The sequence below is a fragment of the Penicillium rubens genome (assembly GCF_028828025.1).
Source record: "Penicillium rubens strain IBT 27055 chromosome Unknown utg000002l_segment0_segment0, whole genome shotgun sequence".
In the NCBI taxonomy this organism is placed as follows: Eukaryota; Fungi; Ascomycota; class Eurotiomycetes; order Eurotiales; family Aspergillaceae; genus Penicillium; species Penicillium rubens.
Window position 1 is genome coordinate 947,908 of NW_026890600.1, and position 24,370 is coordinate 972,277.

General features: G+C 48.5%; 9 protein-coding genes across 9 annotated transcripts; 6 read left to right on the top strand and 3 right to left on the bottom strand.

The window, feature by feature from the left end:
* Positions 1–172: 172 nt before the first annotated feature.
* N7525_002812 (uncharacterized protein) lies at positions 173–1,168 on the bottom strand (the record flags this gene model as incomplete). The annotated part of the gene is made up of 1 exon (XM_061212460.1): positions 173–1,168. The coding sequence occupies one exon, from the start codon at positions 1,166–1,168 to the stop codon at positions 173–175; it is 996 nt and encodes a 331-aa protein (XP_061069481.1).
* Positions 1,169–1,817: 649 nt separating this feature from the next.
* Positions 1,818–2,615, bottom strand: N7525_002813 (uncharacterized protein; the record flags this gene model as incomplete). Its single annotated transcript, XM_061212461.1, has 1 exon — positions 1,818–2,615. The coding sequence occupies one exon, from the start codon at positions 2,613–2,615 to the stop codon at positions 1,818–1,820; it is 798 nt and encodes a 265-aa protein (XP_061069482.1).
* A 41-nt stretch (positions 2,616–2,656) lies between these two features.
* Positions 2,657–2,995, top strand: N7525_002814 (uncharacterized protein; the record flags this gene model as incomplete). Its single annotated transcript, XM_061212462.1, has 1 exon — positions 2,657–2,995. The coding sequence occupies one exon, from the start codon at positions 2,657–2,659 to the stop codon at positions 2,993–2,995; it is 339 nt and encodes a 112-aa protein (XP_061069483.1).
* A 1,757-nt stretch (positions 2,996–4,752) lies between these two features.
* On the top strand, positions 4,753–10,324 carry N7525_002815 (uncharacterized protein; the record flags this gene model as incomplete). Its single annotated transcript, XM_061212463.1, has 7 exons — positions 4,753–5,108; positions 5,170–5,395; positions 5,455–5,514; positions 5,571–5,861; positions 5,918–6,146; positions 6,199–6,358; positions 6,421–10,324. 7 exons carry the CDS (start codon positions 4,753–4,755, stop codon positions 10,322–10,324), a joined length of 5,226 nt encoding a protein of 1,741 aa, XP_061069484.1.
* Positions 10,325–11,093: 769 nt separating this feature from the next.
* Positions 11,094–13,076, top strand: N7525_002816 (uncharacterized protein; the record flags this gene model as incomplete). Its single annotated transcript, XM_002558430.2, has 3 exons — positions 11,094–11,406; positions 11,459–12,230; positions 12,305–13,076. The coding sequence occupies 3 exons, from the start codon at positions 11,094–11,096 to the stop codon at positions 13,074–13,076; spliced, it is 1,857 nt and encodes a 618-aa protein (XP_002558476.2).
* A 303-nt stretch (positions 13,077–13,379) lies between these two features.
* On the top strand, positions 13,380–13,764 carry N7525_002817 (uncharacterized protein; the record flags this gene model as incomplete). Its single annotated transcript, XM_061212464.1, has 2 exons — positions 13,380–13,539; positions 13,583–13,764. The coding sequence occupies 2 exons, from the start codon at positions 13,380–13,382 to the stop codon at positions 13,762–13,764; spliced, it is 342 nt and encodes a 113-aa protein (XP_061069485.1).
* Positions 13,765–14,985: 1,221 nt separating this feature from the next.
* On the bottom strand, positions 14,986–16,394 carry N7525_002818 (uncharacterized protein; the record flags this gene model as incomplete). Its single annotated transcript, XM_002558431.2, has 2 exons — positions 14,986–15,018; positions 15,069–16,394. The coding sequence occupies 2 exons, from the start codon at positions 16,392–16,394 to the stop codon at positions 14,986–14,988; spliced, it is 1,359 nt and encodes a 452-aa protein (XP_002558477.2).
* A 1,143-nt stretch (positions 16,395–17,537) lies between these two features.
* On the top strand, positions 17,538–17,965 carry N7525_002819 (uncharacterized protein; the record flags this gene model as incomplete). Its single annotated transcript, XM_002558432.1, has 2 exons — positions 17,538–17,756; positions 17,813–17,965. The coding sequence occupies 2 exons, from the start codon at positions 17,538–17,540 to the stop codon at positions 17,963–17,965; spliced, it is 372 nt and encodes a 123-aa protein (XP_002558478.1).
* Positions 17,966–18,874: 909 nt separating this feature from the next.
* Positions 18,875–19,941, top strand: N7525_002820 (uncharacterized protein; the record flags this gene model as incomplete). The annotated part of the gene is made up of 4 exons (XM_061212465.1): positions 18,875–19,339; positions 19,385–19,484; positions 19,534–19,745; positions 19,804–19,941. The coding sequence occupies 4 exons, from the start codon at positions 18,875–18,877 to the stop codon at positions 19,939–19,941; spliced, it is 915 nt and encodes a 304-aa protein (XP_061069486.1).
* Positions 19,942–24,370: the final 4,429 nt, after the last annotated feature.

A 24,370-nucleotide genomic window follows, 5' to 3' on the forward strand; every position in this document is an offset into this window, starting at 1 on the left:
TAGCAAGGTACTGAAGCTTCACATGGAAGTTCAATGCGTCTCCTCAACATTTTGTGGAATTCGCGAAGTCTGTAACCGAGGAATCTATATTAGAAAACACCTCAGTTAAGTCACCAGTCAAAAATGATTTAAGTACCAACCTGGCATAATATCTTATAACATATTCTGAACTCTACTCAAGTTCCTCGTTACACATGGCCCTCTGATCTTTGCTGTGATTTTTTCTCCACCGTAGCCGATGGGCTATCGCAAACCTCCACTCTTTGATCACTTTGAAAAAGAAAAGGAGTACTAACATCAGCATAAGGACACCAGTTACAAATCCGATCAAAGTGCTGAGCCAGTAGCAAGCTGCAAATAGTAAAGCACTCGAATATCTCTCATCGGATGTAGAGGCTGCGAGGCTGACCTGCATACAATTCAGGGCGATCGAGAAAAACGCAAATGCAGATATCAAGGGACCTTGAATTCGAGCAAAATACGCTCGATACTGATAATTCTCACGTTGGTAATGGCTTTTGCCCAGGAGCACGGGCGCGTAATAGTTCAGCCGGGTCAATCGGATCTCTCCGTAATGATATCGTCCCGAAATTTCGTTTTCCGTGATGTCATTCAAACGGGCGGTGAACTGGCAAAATCGATGCCACGTCACCTCTTTAGGAACCAGGCAGAGAGCCGGGTCTTGTGCAATTCGTAGATCTGATTCATACTGAATCAGGTAGAAATACGTTCGCAGATACCCGAGTGCGGCCTTTCTCAGCTTCACCGCCGCACCAAGTTTAGACGGATCACTCATGAACGTATCCCAGAATACGAAGGACGTGATGTATTGGGGAAGGGGTTTAAGGAAGATTCGGTCGTCGATCCAGACGAGATGTAGCCGAGGATCCTCGGTGACGATGATCTGTCGGCCCTTCACTCGTTGTCGATGCAACGGAGAGATATTGCTGCTATCCTGCTTTGACATCCACCAAAGTCTGCCCGATATCGACTCGAGGTCCTCTGACCAGACTTCGCGGCGAATGAATTCAAACAACCCTTTTTCATCGCCAAGTCTGATCCGGGGATGGCCTGGCAGGTAATCAAGCGATGTATCCAAATCACCGTTGAGCTGATCATCTTTGTGAAAGGGGCATGGCATTGAAGAGGTTTCTGTTTGAGCTGACATTTTCTGAAGTGCCAGATTGAGAATGCGCTAAAGCTCAAGACGATGCTGAATGCTGAGCAATTAATAACGAAGATTGCTTCCCCCAACAGACTTGTCGCTAAAAGGTGGGGTTTACGTTTAGCCTCGTGAGAGCCTGCGGGAGCTCAGCCTCGCGGGAACACAACGCTGCCTGACCCTACAAGAAACATGTGCAAGTAGACTAGCCAACGAGAATTTTGAGTGAGGAATTACAATATGTACCTCTAGTGGAGACTTAGCTTTTTGTAGATAGCAGACGGAATCTCACTTTGATGTATCCCTAGCTGACAATGATATGCGAATAGGAGAAATATATAATATCCAACAGCCGGCCTAATGAAACGTTAAGCCACTTCTGGGCGATGGATTGATAAAAACACAGGATCCTCTAACGTGCTAAACGAGTCTATAAATCTAGTACTAAGCAACAATCACTCATATCCCATGCTTGAATCTCCTGCTCCGCCTTGCGCTTCTCCTCCGATCTCGAAAGCAGCTTGCCCCCAGCTTTCGACCTCTTTTTCCGCGTGGCTTGTTCTGTCACCGTGATGCCGCGTTTCTTCTGCGCCTCAACGATATCCTCGTAGCTCATGACTTTTGCATGTCCTACGACCGTCAAGCCGCTGGATTGTCAGCTGGTCTTTTCATTGTTCTGCTCAAATAGGATCCGGTTCTCCTCCAGCAACAAGGCGCGCTCTGCAAATACCTTTTCGGTGGCGCGGCTCAGTGTCTGCAGACGACGTTTGCACATACCGTCTAGATTCTGGGCGTCCTGCTCGACCTCGCTGCGAAGTAAGGCGAAATGATCAGAGGTGTTTGGAGTGTGACAGATATTAGAGGACACGGTCGGAGGCTCCACTGGGATCGTGGTCTGTATCTCCGACCGGGACGCTTGACACTCTCGGAGGACGCGAGGCGGATCAAATGGAAAGAGGCCACTTCTGGACCAGGCCGACCGTATATTGCGGGGTGTAAATGCCTCTTTTCGGGCACGATCATAAAGATAGGTGAAGTGTGGCTTGCCAATGGTACTCACCCCAGCTCGACATGCCTGCTCAACCTGTGCCCGGTATGCCGTTTTCAGAGGACTAAAGACACCCACATCGCATGGCTGCAGTTTGTGAGACGTATGAGAAGGGAGACGACATAGGATAATGCGGTTCGCAAAGCAGAATTTCATGACCTCCAGAGACTCATGGGTGCCGAAACCGTCGCAGATTAAGAGTCGCGGCCGACCGCCCGCTCGGTCTCGAGTCTGCGGGTCGAACACATGTTCCACCCAGTACAGACTGATTTCTGTGTTCGTATAGCCTGTTTTGGTGCAGGCAAAATGCCATCCGGGGGTGGGGTGGGTTGTCCACGAGCTGCGATGGGTAGCGGCTGGCCAGATAATGAGAGGATGCAGGAACCGACATCGGCGGAAATGCATTCAATCGCCGTGACCAGCGTCCGCTTCACCGTGGTCCCTCGATGCTTTCTCAAATCGTCTTTGCCGACGAGCACCTTGAGGGAGTTGAGAACACTGAGAAGAACTCACGTCTCGTCCATGTTATACACGTTCTCCAGGAGAATGGCCGGATCGGCCAGCTCTCGGCCAATGATGTCAAACCAGTGTCGGACTTTGTCTTCGATGTGCCGGCCATCTCGCTTCCAATCTATCGCTCGAAGCCGTCGCGCTTTCAACTGCGGGTATCGTCGATAAAAGCCCTGCGGCCAATTCGTTCCCGGAGGTCGGACCTTGAGGCTAGGGTCGGTAATCTGGAAATTCGACGATCGTTGGCGCACGATAATCAGGGCGAGCTATCGTAGAAACTTAACTGGAAGAGGATAGCCGTTGTCTGCCAACCGCAACACATATTCCACCAGGGCTTGCTCCTCTTGCGGGGTGAGATACTGCTGATTGGCGGCTTTATCAGCGACCGATGGCCTGTTATTGGCTCGCCGCCACAAAGTGGACGCGGAAATTCCGGCTGATCTCGACTGAACTGCGTATATGTCTGCACATGACGTTGATGGGCTGGGGACATTGAGAATATTTTCCATACAGTGTCCTGTAAGTCATCTACTGCTTGAGATGAAGCTATTCAGACTGTAAAAGCGCATAAAAGTATGGATACTGCGAATTAGGTGGACATCACCAAGCAAATGGATTCCAGGACACGTTATGCTCGATTGCTACTTGAATTCTCCTCGACTGGCCTTAAATGAGGTCCTTTTTTGACATAGCGTTCTCCAGTTACAAACTTGGCGAATCCCTCAAAATCTTGAGGAGACTAAGCGGCATTGAATCTCCATATGAAACTTCACCACCCTGTAAAAGATTGCAGTATATCTGGAGAATGCTGAAATTACCCAACTCATGGATTCTTGATGACTATTGATGTTATCATAACGCCAGACTTAACAATCGCTGCGTGTTTAACAGTCACAGTTGATTCCTGCAAGTCTGTCGCCAATGGTGATGCGGTATCCATAATTTGCCCAAAAAACCGCATTTTGACCGTTCAACAACTAGAGCCGATTTGATCACTGTTATTTGAGCATAGCTGATGGCGCATATAGTAATGGTGAAAACATGCATGACTCTTAACATCAACAGCCCTTAAACTACAGCACGGGCAAATAAGCTATAGTATTTGGATATATTTAGATAGCGCGTGTTTTGATCGTTGAATAACAAGAGAGGATTTGAACACTATCGGTTGAGCAAAATAAAACAGTCTTAAGCGAAATGATGTGGCGGTCATGACGAAAAAAAAAACACGACTATTGACCAGCAACCGCCTTAAGCTACTGTTGAAATATCCCGTTTGCTGAGACAATAATGAGGCTGTGATCACGTGCATACATATATACCTGTTCACCAGCCTACTTGTATCTTAGACAACATGCAACACAACACACAATCAACTCCCCTCAATAACATGAACACTGAAGCGTCACTTAATAATCAACGGCTACAAAACAGGCAAATCCAGATGCGTTCACCCGAGCAATTTTCACCATTTGGAATTTTTGAACGGGGGTGTTCGACGAGATCTGGATTAAACAGTCGTTCTTGCTGCCTTGATAAGAGTCACCAGTCACGTGGAGTTCAGGGTCAAAGCGATCCCCCGAGGAACAGGAAGTTTTTTTATTTCACTCTGGAGATGATCTCACAAACCACCGTCCTCTCACGAGGCGCTAAGTCTAGATTGGCTAGCTCTAAGCTAAACCAAGTCTGGCTAAAATCACAGGATGTGATGTCAGGGCAAGACTCATGTGGAGGTTATTATGATCGGAGTTTGCAGGGAAAATAGCGTTTAGATAGTAGCGATTGATACAGTATGTGGCGGGTAACTGACTGTTTTCTCCATAAAAATAATTTAGGAGGAAGTTGCATTTAGTATATAGTAGTATCTACGAAGTGATAGTAGCAACGATTGTAGGTGGATGTTCGATACCCCGCACGTGCTGATTGATTCAGCCTCGCCGGCAAGGCTGAGGTGGCCATCTTCCCACAAAGGACGTGCAGTCCGCTCCTATCTAACTAACCATTCTATCATCAAGCGCGAGTACAGTTCACGATGGCTAGTCAGAGAAAGTCGCATGTCTTCCGGGTGACAGGCCTGTCGAGGGAACTGCCCGATAGGGATCTCAAAACAGCAGTGCAACGGGCACTTAACGATAACTTTACCGACGACGAGAGATCTCATATCACGGCTGAGGTCACAATAGTGCCGTCATGCTACGAAAGTGACACAGAGAGGGCGGCGCTAGTGCAGTTTCGCGGTGGGGTACCTCAGTTCCTCTATGAGCTGAGAGTCGATCCTCTTGGAGACTGGCAGGTCGAGATGGGAGACAACGACATCAACTTTGACTGCCACTTCTTTGGATTTACCCAGCTCTATGCGCCGGACGACAATGAGCCAGTGGTTGCCGAGTAAGGGACTCCGCCGTTAGCTACATCTAGAAGCTTGATATTAACCGAAGACACATGATAGCATCATTGCCATTGCCGGACTAGATGGACATGCGTATGGATCGTGGCAAGGAAGAGGGAATCTTGGTCGGATGTGGCTCCGTGACTTCCTGTCGAAGGACCTTCCGCAGTGCCGCACTATGATATACGGGTACAACTCCAAGCTGTCGAGCCACGGAGTGGACACGATCCTCGACTATGGGCGGGAGCTGATGGAAGAGATCAAGAAAATCCGGAATACGAAGGAGGTAGGAAACGCTGTTTGGCCTGTCTACGGATAGCAACTTTGGGCTGATTGCTTGACTAGCTCCAGCAGAGACCTCTGATATTCATCGCACACAGCTTTGGAGGCATTATCGTGGCTCACGTGGGACCACCGTCCAATTCGAGATATTATATATCATATGCTGACCCAACCATTAGTGCCTGGTGAGGGCCATCCAGACGATGGAGGAAGACCACCCGGCGATCACGTCGCTGCATCGAGCCACGTACGGCATGGTCCTTTTCGCCATCCCACATAAAGGATTGGTAATGGACGATATCCAGCAGATGTTAGTAGGAGATAAGAGCCATCCGCGAGAGCGACTACTACAGCAGATCTCCAGTAAATCGGACCTGTTAATCCACCAGCTGGCGGATTTCAAAAATCTAATTCGGGACCGTAAGGTAGTGAGCTTCTATGAGACGGAGCAGACGAGGCAGTTGGTATTGGTATGTGTGGGTCTTGGTCTGAAACAGACTATGACACGTGTTGACGATCACAATAGGACTCGGAAAGCGGACGATGGAAACGCACCGGGGATTTTGTGACGACGGTTGGCGCAGACTCGGCTCTTCTCCAGCTCCCCGACCATGTAGAGGACAAGGTGCCGCTGCATGCAGATCACTCGATGGTGGTCAAATTCGACACGCGCAACGCGGCCGGGTATCGAACGGCGGTCGATAAACTGCGGCAGTTCTTAAAAGACGCGCCATCGGTGGTGGCGGCTCGGTTTAGTGGGTGACTTGACCCAGTATCATTTTGCGCGCTAATGGAGACTGTGTTTAGCGCAGACGCGTCCGAAGCCCCAGCCGTGCTCCACGGTGCCTTTTAAGAAGGACCCGATGTTTGTGGGCCGCGAATCTGTGATCAGTGCGATCAATGAAAGACATAGGGCGATCGGCCAGCGTCACGAGCGGGTGGCATTGGTGGGGTTGGCTGGCGTTGGGTGAGTGGTCCCTACCAGAATGCCTGTTGAATAACAACAGATTCTGATTTAACTATCGTCAGAAAAACCCAGGCAGCCATCGAGTATTCCTATCGTGTGCGAGAATCTACACCGGACACTTGGGTGTTTTGGATCCACGCCAGCAATACGGCGCGGTTGGAACAGGGCTACCAGCAGATTGCCACAGTTGCGGAGATTCCGGGACGGGACGATCCGAAGATCAACATTCTCCAGCTCGTGTATCAGTGGTTGTGTGATGCACGCAATGGGCGCTGGCTGATGGTGCTAGATAATGCGGATGACGATGGTATCTTTTTCGGTGACAATACATTCAACGAACGAGGGCCGTTGGTGAGCTTCCTGCCCCAGGCCGCCCATGGATCAATGCTGATCACATCGCGAAATGGTCTTGCGGCACGGAATCTGGTGGGGAGCGATAGTCATGTGATCACAGTTCAGCCAATGAATGAGGCAGAGTCCTTGGCTCTTTTACGGTTAAGGATTCCAGCCCCCCAGTCGGGAGAGTCTGGAGAGTCTGGAGGGGACGAGAGGGCACTAGTCCAGGCATTAGAGTGTATCCCATTGGCTATCACTCAGGCTGCGGCGTATATTGCCAACCGGTTGCCCCTAGTTACCGTCTCGGCATACCTTCGGCTTTTCCATGAAAGCGAGTCGAAGCGGACGCGGCTTCTCCAGAATGAGGATTCTGCGGATCTCCGGCGGGATCCCAGCATTCGGTATGCCGTGATGACAACGTGGCAGTTATCGTTTGAGCAGATCCGTCAGGAGCGGCCTGCGGCGACCGATCTCCTGGCGTTGATGAGTATGTTCGATCGGCAGGGAATCCCCGAAGATCTGGTGCGCCACCACGAGCAAGATATCCTGGACTTCCACGATGCATTGGCGCCGCTTCTCAGCTATTCTCTGATCCGACTAGAACTAAACGAACGGTTGTTCGATATGCACCGCTTGGTACAGTTATCGGTCCGAGCGTGGCTGGACATGCACCAGCAGCTTTACGGCTGGCAGGCCAAATCACGCGGGATTATGGCACGGGTATTTCCAGATGGCGAGTACGAGAGCTGGTCACAATGTCGGTCGCTCCTTGCGCATGCCAACAGTGTGCTGCAGTCTATATGTGACGTAGATGATAAAGATCGATTGAATGCTGCCGCCCTCTTATCTAATTGTGGGTGGTTTCTAGATCTTCAAGGAGTTTATGAAGAGGCGGAAGCGATGCATCGACGGGCGTTGGAAGCACGAGAGAAGGTGCTTGGACGCGAGCATCCTGACACGCTCACCAGTGTCAGTAACCTTGGCTTAGTTCTCTCCAGCCAAGGCAAATATGACGAGGCGGAAGCGATGCACCGACGGGCGTTGGAAGGATATGAAGAGGTGCTTGGACGTGAGCATCCTAACACGCTCACCAGTGTCAATAACCTTGGCGATGTTCTCTCCAGGCAAGGGAAATACGATGAGGCGGAAGCGATGCACCGACGAGACCTGGAAGGTAGTGAGAAGGTGCTTGGGCGCGAGCATCCTGACACGCTCACCAGTGTCAATAACCTTGGCAATGTTCTCTCCAGCCAAGGCAAATATGACGAGGCGGAAGCGATGCACCGACGGGCGTTGGAAGGATGTGAAGAGGTGCTTGGACGTGAGCATCCTAACACGCTCACCAGTGTCAATAACCTTGGCTCAGTTCTCTCCAGGCAAGGGAAATACGATGAGGCGGAAGCGATGCACCGACGAGACCTGGAAGGTAGTGAGAAGGTGCTTGGGCGCGAGCATCCTCACACGCTCGCCAGTGTCAATAACCTTGGCAATGTTCTCTCCAGCCAAGGGAAATATGACGAGGCGGAAGCGATGCACCGACGGGCGTTGGAAGGATATGAAGAGGTGCTTGGACGTGAGCATCCTAACACGCTCACCAGTGTCAATAACCTTGGCAATGTTCTCTCCAGCCAAGGGAAATATGACGAGGCGGAAGCGATGCACCGACGAGACCTGGAAGGCAGTGAGAAGGTGCTTGGACGCGAGCATCCTGACACGCTCACCAGTGTTAGTAAGCTTGGCAATGTTCTCTCCAGCCAAGGTAAATATGACGAGGCGGAAGCGATGCACCGACGAGACCTGGAAGGTAGTGAGAAGGTGCTTGGACGCGAGCATCCTGACACGTTCACCAGTGTCAGTAACCTTGGCTTAGTTCTCTCCAGCCAAGGCAAATATGACGAGGCGGAAGCGATGCACCGACGGGCGTTGGAAGGATATGAAGAGGTGCTTGGGCGCGAGCATCCTGACACGCTCACCAGTGTCAATAACCTTGGCTTAGTTCTCTCCAGCCAAGGCAAATATGACGAGGCGGAAGCGATGCACCGACGAGACCTGGAAGGTAGTGAGAAGGTGCTTGGACGCGAGCATCCTGACACGTTCACCAGTGTCAATAACCTTGGCGATGTTCTCTCCAGGCAAGGCAAATATGACGAGGCGGAAGCGATGCACCGACGGGCGTTGGAAGCACGAGAGAAGGTGCTTGGACGTGAGCATCCTGACACGCTCACCAGTGTCAGTAACCTTGGCGGTGTTCTCTTCAGCCAAGGGAAATATGACGAGGCGGAAGCGATGCATCGACGGGCGTTGGAAGCACGAGAGAATGTGCTTGGACGGGAGCATCCTAACACGCTTACCAGTCTCAGTAACCTTGGCAATGTTCTCTCTAGCCAAGGGAAATATGACGAGGCGGAAGCGATGCACCGACGGGCGTTAGAAGCACAAGAGAATGTGCTTGGACGTGAGCATCCTGACACGCTCACCAGTGTCAATAACCTTGGCTATATTCTCTCCAGCCAAGGGAAATATGACGAGGCGGAAGCGATGCACCGACGGGCGTTGGAAGGATATGAAGAGGTGCTTGGACGTGAGCATCCTAACACGCTCACCAGTGTCAATAACCTTGGCGATGTTCTCTCCAGGCAAGGCAAATATGACGAGGCGGAAGCGATGCACCGACGGGCGTTGGAAGCACGAGAGAAGGTGCTTGGACGTGAGCATCCTGACACGCTCACCAGTGTTAGTAACCTTGGCGATGTTCTCTCCAGCCAAGGGAAATATGACGAGGCGGAAGCGATGCACCGATGGGCGTTGGAAGCACGAGAGAAGGTGCTTGGACGTGAGCATCCTAACACGCTCACCAGTGTCAGTAATTTTGGCGATGTTCTCTCCAGCCAAGGTAAATATGACGAGGCGGAAGCGATGCACCGACGGGCGTTGGAAGCACGAGAGAAGGTGCTTAGACGTGAGCATCCTGACACGCTCACCAGTGTCAGTAAGCTTGGCAATGTTCTCTCCAGCCAAGGTAAATATGACGAGGCGGAAGCGATGCACCGACGGGCGTTAGAAGCACGAGAGAAGGTGCTTGGACGTGAGCATCCTGACACGCTCACCAGTGTTAGTAAGCTTGGCAATGTTCTCTCCAGCCAAGGTAAATATGACGAGGCGGAAGCGATGCACCGACGAGACCTGGAAGGTAGTGAGAAGGTGCTTGGACGCGAGCATCCTGACACGTTCACCAGTGTCAGTAACCTTGCCAATGTTCTCTCCAACCAAGGGAAATATGACGAGGCGGAAGCGATACACCTACAAGACATGGAAGGTAGTGAGAAGGTGCTTGGACGCGAGCATCCTGACACGCTCACCAGTGTCAGTAAGCTTGGCAATGTTCTCTCCAACCAAGGGAAATATGACGAGGCGGAAGCGATACACCTACAAGACATGGAAGGTAGTGAGAAGGTGCTTGGACGCGAGCATCCTGACACGCTCACCAGTGTCAGTAAGCTTGGCAATGTTCTCTCCAACCAAGGGAAATATGACGAGGCGAAAGCGATACACCTACAAGACATGGAAGGTAGTGAGAAGGTCCTTGGATGTGAGCATCCTAGAATACTGGCTAGTCTCAATATTCGTTAGAATTCCTAGGTCAACACGTAAAACGTCACGAGGCTTCAGAAGCTCGCTCACACTTGCATCCCCAGCATTTGTTGTAAACGCAGGTCATATGTTGACATAAATTTACATTTGGTCCTATCCCTTGCAGCACTGTAAGCCCGCGTAGTTTGCTGCGGGCTGCGGTCTGGCAGTACTTTTAGCGTTATCTTTCCTTCAAGCAGGCCATCTCTTACTTGCGCACAGGGTTGTGGGGCCGCTGTTCCGTTTAGCGGCGCTAGTATTTCTCATACATCACGTTACATGATTGTTTCCTTTCCATGTATTCGCCTTATCGGTAATTTTGTCTTACGTACCTTTCTACTGCCAAGAGTTTCACCAAAACTCGTATATTCTTAGGTAACATAATTTTGATGGTATAAAAAGTCAATAGAGTTCATTAGGTAGGCAGAATGATGCAATGTACTCCTTCCTAGTCATTTCAGATGTTCTTGTGGATGACTTCGGCGTCATAATAGCAAACGGTGCATTTTCTAGTAGCGCGTGCCGTCTTGTAATCCGACACTTTAACAGTGTGTAATCTTCATTTGAAAACAAGCCTCGAATGGGAAATCAGATAATAATTGTTTCTGCTACTCTCTGGCAATGTCCAATACATGGATTGGGAGTGACGGCGCTCGAATGTGCAGGTACCTGGTGGGCGTTCCATCACATAGGGCATTTCATCTCACCGGGATGGGGGTTACCCCGCTTTACATCTCCTCAACCATCACTATTTTCTCATGGAGAGACCATGAGTATCATGCAAGAAACAGAAGATATGCCACCTGTGTTCGAACCGAGATTGCCTATTTCTTCCGTCCTGGCGCTATGTATCCGTCATTTTATAACATTGATCAGCACCTTAACAATCCAAGATAGGCGCACTGATCTAATTCCCAGCTTACAAGAAGAACTTGGTCGAATCAGAGTTTGGGCTGGCAATCTTGGTGCGCAGCGGGAAGAGACAGATGATCAATCTTTGGACAACAGATTAAAAAATTCTCCAGAGCTACGCCGCGAAGTAACCGACCACTTTCACGATCTTGGTGAAGCCATTCAAGAAGGTACGTTTCACTCGGTCAACCAGGCTTGTGAGCAATGCCTAATGCTACTAAGCCACCATGATCGCGTCCGGAGAATTGATACCGTTTGATACCCAGACTTCTGATTCTGAGACCGAGACATCAAAGTCAGGCCTTGGCAAGGTCCGGGAGGAAACACAGTATGAAGATGGTGATGACATTGAGTTGGACGAGTATATCATAGATATTCGGCACATTGTCACGAGTCTGTCAGTATTTCATTTCCTCGATTATAGCGGAGTATTTAATCGAGGCAGTTATCGATTTGTGTCCACGCTTGAAAACCCGGCAGGTAATGATAAATCGTTCACCGACTACAATGGCCCTTCACTTTCCGAAACTGGCTGTTTTCCACGCCATCCTTCCACTCGTACACGGGTGAACAAAATCTTGGCTGAGCCAATAGGCCTAGCCTCCGGATTGCAAGCTCTAGCAAAATTCGCCTTTCAGTGCAGCACCACGCTGCACGAAACGGTCAATAGCTTTCGTTCCCATTACAAACCAGTCCGTGGTCTTCTTGAAGAACTTGAAGCCCTGAGTGCTGTGCTTGGTCCACTTGCCGAATTTGTCACCTCAACAGCTGATATCGATATGTCGGCGCTGGATCTTCCTCTTCTTCGCTGTGGGAGTGCCTGCAAGGGGTTCCAACAAGAGATTCTCCAATTATCGTCGCGGTCAGATAAAGGTCAGCCGAATTTTCAGGACTGGGCCAGGTTAAAGTACATGGATGACGACATAGATGGCTTCCAAACAATGTTGGCTGGGTACAAGGCTACGTTCAATATTGCTCTCGCTGATGCGAACCTGTACGTGCTACTCCTCTCGCTGAATTCAGACGTGACAGTCGGACACGCCTTCAGTGTTGGCTTACGTTTATCAGTCGCCAATCCTCTGTCAACACCGAAATCCTAGACGACTACAAGCGCCTTATTCAAAATACCGAAGTTGATCTTGAAGATCGTCTGAAAATTATTGATAGCAAATTGGAGTGCATCGTTGAGAAAAGCGTGACGCAATCCGAACCAGGAGCAGCTGAACTGCAATATATGAAGGAGGAGCGCCTGAGCACAGAGAAATGTCTCCAGATATGTGCCCAGCTATCCGATCATATTGACCATATTCAGTTGATGTCGGACGGAGGTGGTGCCTCTCATCACCCAGACACTCTGGGCATTCCGCCCGAGACCGTCACCAATGAAAGCTTGCAAGAATGCAAAAACAACTTGTCTCTGACAGCTGCTAGGCTAGAGAAACATATGCAAGATACCATGAATCGACAACTCTCGCGACCAAATACAGCAACTTCCTCCAAAATTGATGAAGAAGACTTAACAAGGCTACAGGATGGGTGTATTACTGCTCAGCAGTGCTTAGATATCTGCTCCAAGGCGGACAGTCACCTGAAAGACAATGACAATGTGATCGAAGACTATGGCCCCGGCGATGGCTCGAAGTTCAAGGTCTCTACGTATGGTGACGTTCTTCACGCCAAAACCCGAGCTCATGGCTGGAGAACGCAACAACTGGGAGGCTATAGGAGCGAAGACACTGTCCAAAGGCTCTCCAGGGACATTGCAACTATCAACATGAGCCACCTGGACGGCGGAGAACCTCATTCAACAGATCGCAGACCACTGGATGAGTGTGATTAAGTGGAGCGTTAAATGATGGCAGATATTGAACCATAGCTTTAATGAAGCGTTGGAGGTGTTAGCATCCTATGGAATGTCTGTAGATCGCGTGTGCTTTCAATTGCAACATACAACTGCCTGCACAACACCCTGACCTGATCTCTAGGCTGTTGGCGTATACTTTTTAAGCCGCAATCATCCACACTTCTTCCACTTGCGATTTGTTTGCCTTTCTGAGCTCAAAGCTGGTGTTGTACTTCCCTGTCTATAGAATATAGAAGAGCACGTGAAGACACAACACGTGAGGGGACAAGTACCAGATCAATGAAAGCGAGGCTTGGCGAGAAATTTGGCTGTGTTTCTCGCAGCGTCAACTCCGCCTTCAAGTCACCCTCGGGCAGACCTACGGTTGTTGTAACACCTTTCACTCCGTTCCTTCGTTTCAGGGCATTTCATCCGCTCACTGAGCAGAAGGGTGAGCAGGGTGAGCATGGAGGAAAGAATTTGCTCTTTGTGCCCCGAAACAGTAACGCCCATCGGTCAATCATTGAAGAAGCCCCGCAGTTTTCAGATCTGTCGCCATGACAACCACGTTACCAAGAACTACGATAGTGTTAGGTCACGTGCATTTCCCATTACTCCTGCGTCCCCAGACCTTCAGTCAAAATTATTTCGTCCGCTCACTGAGCAGGAGGGTGAGCAGGGGTGAGCATGGAGAAATGAATTGTCCCGTGTTGGACCAACAATGCCGCATCAGGAGGTTTCCACCACCGAGACCCCGAACCTTCCAACATCATTACGCAAAATGGCGCCGAGGCTCGCTCCTTGGAAGCTCGAAATGATCCGTGATATGATGCTTAGCGATTCACTAAACACATCGCAGATGGCCGAAGCAGCTGAATGTAGTGAGCGTTCAATCATCAGCCTCCGCAACAACCTTCACCAATTTGGGGATGTCAGAGCGCCTCCTACACGTGTTGGACGACGACGAAGCATCACCCCTCCAATGCTAGAGGCAATATGTGATCATCTTCTTGAGAAACCTGGGCTATATGTGGATGAGATTGCGCTCTTTTTATGGGATGAATTCCATATTCAGGTAACAAATTCGAGTCTTAAGCGGGCTCTTGCGTCTGTCGGCTGGTCGAAAAAGGTGGCTCGACAAAGAGCAAAGGAACAAAACGCCGATTTGCGAGACTTCTACCTACACAACCTATCGGAATTCCGATCCTATCACCTAGTCTATGTGGACGAGTCCGGATGCGATAAACGAATTGGTTTTAGACGGACCGGCTGGTCTCCGGTCGGCGCGACACCCTTGCAGGTTTCCAAATTCCATCGTGATCAACGATATCAGATTCTTCCTGCATACGCCCAAGATGGTGTTGTCTTTTCTCGAGTATTCCAAGGCTCGACTGATGCAGCTGTATTTGAGGATTTCATTGAGCAACTTCTCAAACATTGCGGAAAGTGGCCTGAACCAAAGTCCGTTGTAGTCATGGATAACGCATCTTTTCATCATTCTGAGCAAATCAAAGAACTATGCGCCAATGCAGGAGTAAAATTGGTTTACCTGCCACCTTATTCACCTGATTTGAATCCCATCGAGGAGTTTTTCTCTGAGCTGAAGGCGTTCATCAGGCGGAATTGGCGGCGATATGAGCAAAGCCCGGACCAAGGATTTGCCTCTTTCCTTGAGTGGTGTATCGAGGCTGTCGGATCTCGAGAAGAAAGTGCAAAGGGCCATTTCCGGCACGCTGGCGTTGTTGTTGAAGATTATTATTGAGGCTGGGTGTTGATAGATCAACATCTAGTTCTGTACAAGACCATTTCAGTGGCGTCGAATTTGAGTAGATAATTCCTGTATACGCATTTATTCTGCCAACTATAGTGCATCAGATCAAAAGCAAATAAAAAATCGATTCCAAGTCTAATCACGCCTTGCCAGCCACTGACTGCGAGCCTGCGCAGTCAGTTTCTTACGTGCCTCACCCATCTACTAATGTCACTTACGAAGCGGCGTGCAATTCCTACCGCAACTCCTTTTTCAATAAAGAATCCCGCGTCATGGTCCTCATGGATCTGTTCCAGATCCAGACCGTTGGCCAGCGTTACATCGCATGCCTGTCGAAACTGAGCCTTCAAATTGTCGTCGACGACATTGGTTTCTTGCCATGCGCTGTATTCTCTCACAGCCAAATCTCGGGGCCCGTCAATTATGAGCGGATCAGCTGTTTGTCCATGTTGCGGTGGAGAATTAGCCGACGTTACAATTGAGTTGGCCGCCGGTGATTGCAGGTGATGCTGCCCTCCCATGAAGTTGATACTAATAGGTGGACAATTGCCTGCAGCAAGCATTTTGTTGCCTTTAGATCGTAGTCTTTCCACTTTCTGCTGCTCTTCCAGGAAGAGCTCTTCACGAACAGCGTCAGGAACATCATCTTGACACTCCAGAATGCCACCACCTTCAACATAAGTGATCAGGCGTTTCAAATGATGTGTCCTTAGCTGATAGTGTTTTTTCCCATGTGGGTCCTGCCAGCAGTGCGGACCAAGATGACATGATGGTGATGGACAGCGCATCAAGGTGTAGACTGCCCGCCAGATCGACTGTTCCCCAGTTGCATGCTGTTCGGCGTCCAGTTGTTCATCCCGTTCATTGAGCATCCTTTTGGTCACAGATGACTTTCCTCTTTTGTCGTTTCTGCCTGTTGCGCTTCTGGGAGAGTGATCGTCCTCTATATAGCTGAAGATAATCTTCAGCCGCAACTCTTTACCGCTGGCATGAAACTTCCCCCAAACGAGTATTTGTTTTTCCACAGCGGACCAGTCAATATTGAGGCCATTGAACCGCTTTTTCAGGTCCCGTTGCTTACGATCGTTGATCGAGACAACAATAGATGTGTCGTCCGACCTGACCCTTCGTTTGCGAGCAACTTTCTCCTCGATTACCTTATACAGCTTGTCCCTGAGGATCAAGGGCCAGTAAGCACTTGGAGTCAGCGCTACGTCCTGCTCCGTGTCCTCTGATATGGACCGGTTATTCACTTTGACTTTCCACTCGATAGTATACCGAATAAAGCTGGCGGGAAGCTCGTCATCTGGCCTATTTGCTTCCCACTCGGAGAGCTGAAGCAGCTTACTGGTTTCTGCTGGGGTTGACAGTAAGGGCTCGGCACCGTCATGGGGGCAACGGTTCGGTGAAGGGCTGAATCCATATTCTGAGGGTGGCGTGTGTACGTAATATCCTGGAGTTGGAGCGTATTGCGAATCCTGGTCTGAGGGATCGAGGTCCTGGGCTTGGGATTCATCACAGTTGGAGAAGGAGTGGTTAATCATCGTCCTCAATTTCCTAGTAAACCGAACTTCAGCACATTTTGGTCATCCAGGGTTCAACAGAGGGGGCCCAAAGGAATGCAGCATTTGGTAGGGCGGACAAGGCGTCCGTAAGGAAATATTTCATCCCACCAGTATTGTTTCTACGTATCTCTTCGCTCGTTCACAGTGGAAGTAAAGTAGTAGTGTAACGGGGTTAATTGAAGGGAGGAGGGAGGTGAGAGGTGTAGTCACCAGACAACCGACCAAATCTCCTGGCAGCCAGTATGTTTGGCTTGTTTGCAAGTGGATGGTTCTAGACAGGCCCTGACCCATACAACCATGATACGATAGCTATTTTTATGCCATTATTTAATACTGTACTAAGATACTGCCAAGAGTGTGGGTCAGGGGTAAGCTAACCATAAAGGGTATGGCGTCAGGCAAAATAAAGTTTGAGAAAGAATCGAAGAGAGTAAAGACATGAAACTGATTTCGAGCGCGTCTGTAACCCTTTAAAGACTGTCGGTATACTAATGTGGCGGGCCATGTAATGGGGGCCTTACCGTGATTGAGCCGTTCTTTCCTAGTCCGTGCCACCCCTCGTCGGGGAGTATGTATGGTATGATACATACTGATTGGCAAATTAGGGATACGAATTATGGAAAACCTCGAAGCGTAGCGACGACGAATATGTAGAACTTTTTGCGTATGAGGTGAATGGGAAAACGACTTATTTATCTCTACAATCTTCCAATCGCGACTACCGAGACGGTGTTATATCTCCAGGAGACGCAGCGGTTGATAGGACTTGCGGTTTACTTAGATTTACGTTTGCGATTTCTGTTGGTGTTGCAACAAGACGGAATGCAGATTTTTCGCAGGGCTTGGTGACAGATGAAGCAAAAAGTTGAGGAATCTAAATTCCATCTCATTTCGGTATTGGTGGTACGCTTGTAGTGCTGCACGATCGCGGACGAACGAACACACTTGACCGATTCCTAACCGACCAGGGCATTTTTAGAGGGCTCTGAAAGTAATATGTCACTCAACACCATCGTGTCTGGAGCAATGGTTCTACCTATATAAATCCAGATTTGGATAACAGGCCTGGGCCGCTTCTTTCTATCTCCTTGTTGCTGCAGTTCGACAACATCGGGTTTCTAAATGGCGCCGGTTGAAAGTCCTATAAAACAGGAGCAGCTGCGCAAGCGCCGCATAAAACAAGAACAGCTGCGCAAGCGCCGCAATAATCTTCTACGCCGTCACAATGATTTCTGGCGCTTGTATTCAATCAAAAGTTGGGTAGTTATGGAAATGCCGAACGGCCGCCTCTATACCTACTATTCTCACCCCGATGTCGCTGTCCCAACTAAACAGGAAATAGTAAGAATTTGCTTCTTTTTTTGGCCACTTGAACGTCTTGTCTCTAACTCATGTAGGCTCAACGTCCTCAGCCTGCGGTCCACAAATCTCCACCCGACTATGGCCCCCATGAGTCGGCCAATGAAGCAATACCGAAGCTGCCAGCGATTACTGTTTTGGGTCGTTGCAACGAACTATGGAGTACTTTGTCACACTACATAACAAGGTAGCCAACACCAAAATTTGTGAGGAAACTGAGGGGTGTTTGCAATTTTTGTACACAAGTAATCGCAAGCCTCATGAATGGAAAACGGAGCTTGAGAACACTTTCGTAGAGAAGAGTTTCTGCTGCATCTTTCTAAGTTGGCAGAAGGTTGGAAATATAGACGACCATAACACAGGTAGCATGCGTAGGACGTGCATCTTGAGTGTGGTCTGCTCGCCAGTGTACATGTAGCCAAAGACCGTATTTCGGGTACACTTTCAAACCCTCACTTATTGACAAAGTTGCTGTAATAGACTTTATAGACCCAGCCTAGGACAGTAGCCTTTAGAACTAATCGTAAGGATTAGTTGGTGAATTACACTAAAACAAGTTAACATCTTTCACTGGTACTGCTTTTGACATGTGGCAATCCCCCACGCAGCTCAATTCAGCCTGTTATAGTATTGCTAGTAGAAGTGCCAAACACAAGGTAAGGTATCCGGGGATTTGAGACTATTTTGGGGAGGCCATCATTAGTGCAGTCAAGAAACTGAGAGCACTCCAAGCCGACAGCGGCTGAGACTGAGAGCGGTTAGAATTGAGAGCGGTTAGAATTGAGAGCGGTTGGAATTGAGAGCGGTTGGAATTGAGAGCGGTTGGAATTGAGAGCGGTTGGAATTGAGAGCGGTTAGAATTGAGAGCGGTTAGAATTGAGAGCGGTCCAAACTATTGTAATTCGGGCTACTGGAACCAGGCTGGCGACGGGCTCTTGAAAGGAAGTTTTATAATCAAGAACGTTCCCAGACATGCAGTAAAGTCGGAAGGCGACCTGCATGCATGGCATCTGTGAAAAGTAAATTTTATTAAAAGCCACCAGCACCCACCGGGGCTACTGTAATCCCAGGTTCATTTTTGTTTGTCTTAGTGAGAAGATATGACACGTCCCGAATACAAATCCTTGGGAAAGAGGAATTGCCCTCCACGTCACCAGCATATGAAAAAGTCCATCGAGGGACCTCTCAGAACCTTACGTCTTCCTCAGCTTTGTAGGCTAGGGGGGGATATATCTTCGGTGCTGATTGTGAGGCAAGAGTCACCCTGGAATAAGTATCGACCAGCCCTGTTATGCGACATCGCAGGGGAAGTTATCATAGCAACCCATCGTTCCAATCCATCTCGATTGCGAGCTGTACGAGAGTATCCCAAAGCGGATGCTGAAAGACTAATTCAACGATTTGGTTGTCTCGATCATGCCAACATCCTCTCATCTCGAGACTGCTATATAGATGCAAACTCTGTGTATTTTTTCGTTGAGGATCTCCCGCTCACTTTGTGGAATGTGGTTTCTTCTCCAGATATATATCCCACGGAATTAGAACTGGCTGCAATAATGTCACAGGTAAGTCTTATCGTCTCCATTTTCGTCGATAAACTAACAGACAAGATTCTCGACGGCCTATGCTATCTCAGTAGCTTTGGACTCACGCATCAGTCACTGTCGTGTGGTGGAATACTGCTCGGCACAAATGGCAGAGTAAAGATTGGTTAGTCCTTGGCTCGTTCGAGTGAGTGCGCCGCTGACATTTCTCACAGCCTGCTTGGATCAATGCTCAGAATGCTCACCGACTGAGACCTACACAATATACGCCAATACTATTCCTAGAATCACTATGGCGCTTATGCAAAAGCACGAGAAGGATGTCGGAATTGCCGGAGTTAACGATTTAAATCAGTGGCCGGTCGACTCGGATGCTTTCGGATTCTTATCAGCAGCCTCGACGGAACCCATTGAATCATTGAGAAAGGTGAAGTAGACAGGAAGTGTGGCATCGTATTTACTGGATATTACTAAAATAATTATAGCACCCCCTTGTCGCTGCGAGAAACCAACCCACTGAGGACCTCGTCATGCTTGCACGAGCTGTTTTGTGCGCCTGGGTTTCTAAGAGTAGGCGTGACGTAGCGCCGCAAGTCTCGACAAAGTTTGCTCAAGGGTCCTGAGTCCTGCTATATGAGGTATGTATTAGTTGGGGTAAATAGAGGTGGATCATACTTCACGAGATTCTGCATGATATGTCGAAAACTAGGAATACATGGTTGAGACAGGGTAAGGTACCAGAAAATCATGTGACCACTGGTACCGTGTATACCATACAACAGTGCATATTACATTAGCCATCATTGTACGCATAGATAGTTGGAATTGCGGTCCGTGTCTTTTTTGTTAGTTAGAAAATCATTGATGTGGACAGCCAAGCGGCCATGAATACGTTTATATACATTGTGTACCGCCGGTAGCGATATTGTAAGTGCAGATTAACTATGGTCATTCTCCATGTATTGGGCTTGGGGCTCATCATGACTGTTTGGAATGTTCCAGCCTTTTCAGGGATTACCACGTGAGACTCGCAGTTCACTACCTAGGAAGCCTAGAGCAATCTCACTATATCGTACGAAAATGCTTTACACGATATTTGTACAGCATGGATGGATGATTTAATTTGCCCTAGTACGGCCTACCTACGCCACTGCCCACGATAGAATCGTCCTCTTCGTTATTGTGGTTGGCTCATCTATGCTTTCTACACATTTTCTTGCTACTAATCTTGTACTGGCCTTCACTTAGTACATCTTTTATATACCTAAGCCATCTCAAAGGTAAACAAGTGGAACCGAACTATTAATGATCTCTGTACCCAGGTTACCAAATGGTCACTCGTCAAAGCCAATAACACTGTGCTTGAAGAGATACTAAGAAGGGATCGAATTCTTCGCCGCAATCCGGAGCAAAGTCAAAGATCGGCGGGCTCGCCCTTTCCCCTGGAATCAGCCGAAGAGCCAGCAATATCTACGCCACCGCAGGTTGACGCTGGTTCGCTCGATGGGATGGCTATCGAGACTCAAAGGACAGACGCGCAAGCCAGTGCTTCAAAACGGGGTGCTGGAACACGGAACTGTGAGTAATACACATAAGAAACGTGGCATTGAGACTGAAGAGGTTGAAGAAATGTACTGATAATTGGATGTACTAGTCCTCAAACACAAGGCTTGGCCTGCAGAAGTATTGAAGCGGCTTCCTCTATGGTTCGAAGACCAAGTACGGAAAAATCAGTCGCAGGAAGAGCTAATGCAATCCGTGGCGCCGTCGATGTTGAGTGTGGTATCGATTAGATTGGTGGATGGCAAGCGCTAATAACTTTGATAAGACGATTCAATAAACGAGCCTTATGAGACATACCACGGCTTGCATCAGAGAGCTCCCATCTCTGCGACCGACTATGAGAAGTGCCTAACGAAGGTGGCTTCATTTCTATTAGCCCAAGCGCCCCGGCTCGCAATATCCTCAGAGTCACTGACACTTCTTCTATACTCAGCAGAGCGAATTACAAGACCGAACGTCTAGAGTAATTAGGTTATCCATCAGTCCCAGTAGCTTAACAAAAGCCACTAACCAGAGAAAAAATGACCACGAAGACGAACCAAATGACTGGTTTCAGAAAAGGCAGCATGAGCGCTTTGTTTTATGGTGTGAGAACAAAAGGCGTATCCAAATTCCAGAATCGACATTTCTTCTGAAGCTATACTTGTAGCTGACGAGGTAAAATACCCGCTGCAGTGATTTCGGGATACGTACAACGATACCAGAGGGCTTTATCAGTTCGTGGTCCTCAATATTCGACGAGATCTGCTATTCCGATAGATATCCCCCAAACGAGTTCAACTAATATTTTCAAACAGAAAAGCAAGATACAACCCATCAGAAAGTAACACCCTCAATTAAGCAGCGGGATTTCCTCTTTGCTTTGAGCCTACACCTAGATAGCGATAGTTTGTAGCATGCTTTGAGGGCATCAACTCTCACGAGAACCATCCGCCGAGAAATAAGGGCTTGAATAAACATAGATATCGACAAGCCATGTCAAAGCAGTGCCCCACCTTTTATATACTTTGGGCCTTATGAAAACCCGGAAAATGGCGATTCATTAAGTTTTCAGAAGATAAATTTGCATATACTACAGCCATTCTCCAAATCGCCTTGACCAGTACACACTGAGACTCTCTTTCTCAGCCCCACCGCCAAGGCCTTAGCGCAGATCATCTATTGAGCAGGCCGCACTTAGTTGAAGACGGTTGTAACATATATCTTGTATGGTATTGTATCCCCTGGTCTAAGATTGCAGCCTGCGCTTTGATTCCTAGGGTATGAATCACTGTCCTATACAAGTCCCAATTTACGTCGGCCCTCAACTAAGTATGGTCTGTCAAGATGATTTGAGAATGACTGTATTTTGCAACACGCTATTTTATATAATAATGGAGAAGAGTTGTTGTCAATGAAGGCTAATTCAACAGAAGATAGATCATCCACAAATAAAACAACCCCTGATAACTACTATTATATGATGAAATGAATTCATGGATTGATCATGAAGCGGCGGCTAGGCCCTTTCTTCCCAATATCAGCAAGGTGGTAGAATTGAATACGGGCTCGGGATGAGCGGGATGCTTGACAACACAGCTCTTCAACAACTCGATCGCTTGGGAGTATCACGTGCTTAGATGCACTGTGCCAAGCTTCGCCTTATGAATATCCACAAGCTGCATATCTAGCTGATCGGCTTTCTCCAACCGTCACCGAGTCCTTTATGTCGACGCAACCTTAGCTCTGCTGTTAAGGCCTCATGGGAGCCACTAGGTTTTGCTCCCTCTCTGAGGGCCCTTTTCAGCGGAAGTAGATGATAACGGCAAGCTTCACGCGACCTTGGCCTATGACAACCAGAAAAATCGAACACCACTCCAGCCAAAACATCTAAAGACGCTCCTTTCGAGAACAGCCAGCGAAATCTTTCAAAATCGCCTTGCTCGTATGCTTCGCAACAGAGCCTATCGATACCACCTTGAACCTCTCGAAAAGAAGCACCATGATCGATCAACCAACTTAAAAGCTTTTTGTAATTGTGTGAACGAGCTGCGCGCTCAACCATGTCGCCACAAGGAATGTGCTTCAAAGATGCTCCAAGCTGGACCAGATTTTCCACCTTTGGAATCGAAACATTCTTTCGATAGGCGTGAGACAAGATATGCCCTCGCGATATGTAATGACATCTGAATTGACTATCCTCGTATCGCACTGCCGAAGTATCGTTTTTAAGGGTCTGGAACTCTTTCAAAATGGGCACAAGAGCCGAACAGCCGAACAAAGACCATGTCCAACGGCAAATCGCACGGAAATGTAAGTAATCAGGAAGGTAAAGATTGCGATCGATTCCAAGATCTCCTGCGATAGGTCATAGAAAGAAGCCTTCCTCTTGTCTGTATGGTCCATATTGGGACTTGTATATGGTATATAGTAGATGTTTGGTCTTGGCTCAATGTTGAAGGATGGGAGGCGTTCGAGCGTCACCGAATTGATGGTTGTTACTCCGGATTGCGGTAGGATAACGCGGGCTACATCCAGCAATAATAGCAATCCGGGACGTGGTGCGTGATTTGCTCAAGACAGTACCTGGGATAAACTCTCCGATAAAATTTTTAGAGGATACTATCAAGGTCGGAGCTATTGTGCCTATGCTTTGTCTCGTTGCGAGGATGGTGAGATGAAAGGGGCAATGTGGCACTGGTAAAGGCGGACAGCAGGGCTTTGGCAGAAATCGTGGTAATGATTACAGAAACAAGGCGGTACAGTAATACTGTGCCCCTCAAATTGATGCGGCCTGTCGAATAATTCAATGATCACGTTGACTGCGCCAGTCCTTTTTTGATGTCGCATCTTATTGATGCACTTAGTGAGCAAATCAGGATATTCAGATGATGCTCAGTGAGTGGATTACGCTAATTATAAAATGGACCGTGATCAAGTCAGGGTACCCAGGGACGTGCCCAGTTCTACTCAGTGATCAGAAAGCAGCAAGAGGTGAGCACTTGAGCGGAAAGGGAAAGGTCTCGAGTGCCAGCCATTATCCGGTCTGTATGTATTGCCAAGAGTGTGACTTATGTCCGTAGTTTATTGGCGGTAAACCCGCTAAGACTCATGGACTACCAAAATTGTCCAAAGCCATCTCAAACCGCATCTTTTCCTGAACCTTGTGACCCAGTAAAGTAGATGGTTACCTGCACCTGTTGTATCCGTTACTGTGTGTATTAACAATTTCGGTCGACAATAAGATATGACTAGATAGCAAACCCCTACGTAAATTTGCCTAGTCTCTATGCGTATTACAGGATACCGCTGTATATAAACCCCACGGGCTGGTTTGGACATGTCTGTTGGGCGTTGGCGAGGATACGTGGCCTTGCATGTCGACCCGGGCATTCGATGTAGCCAAGATCGGGCCGAATGGTAAGGCATGAAAATGTGGAGGTTCGCAGTATAAAGAGTGGGAATCAGCACTGATTCTCTGTTTTCCAACATTCCCATTCCCTACTCTTC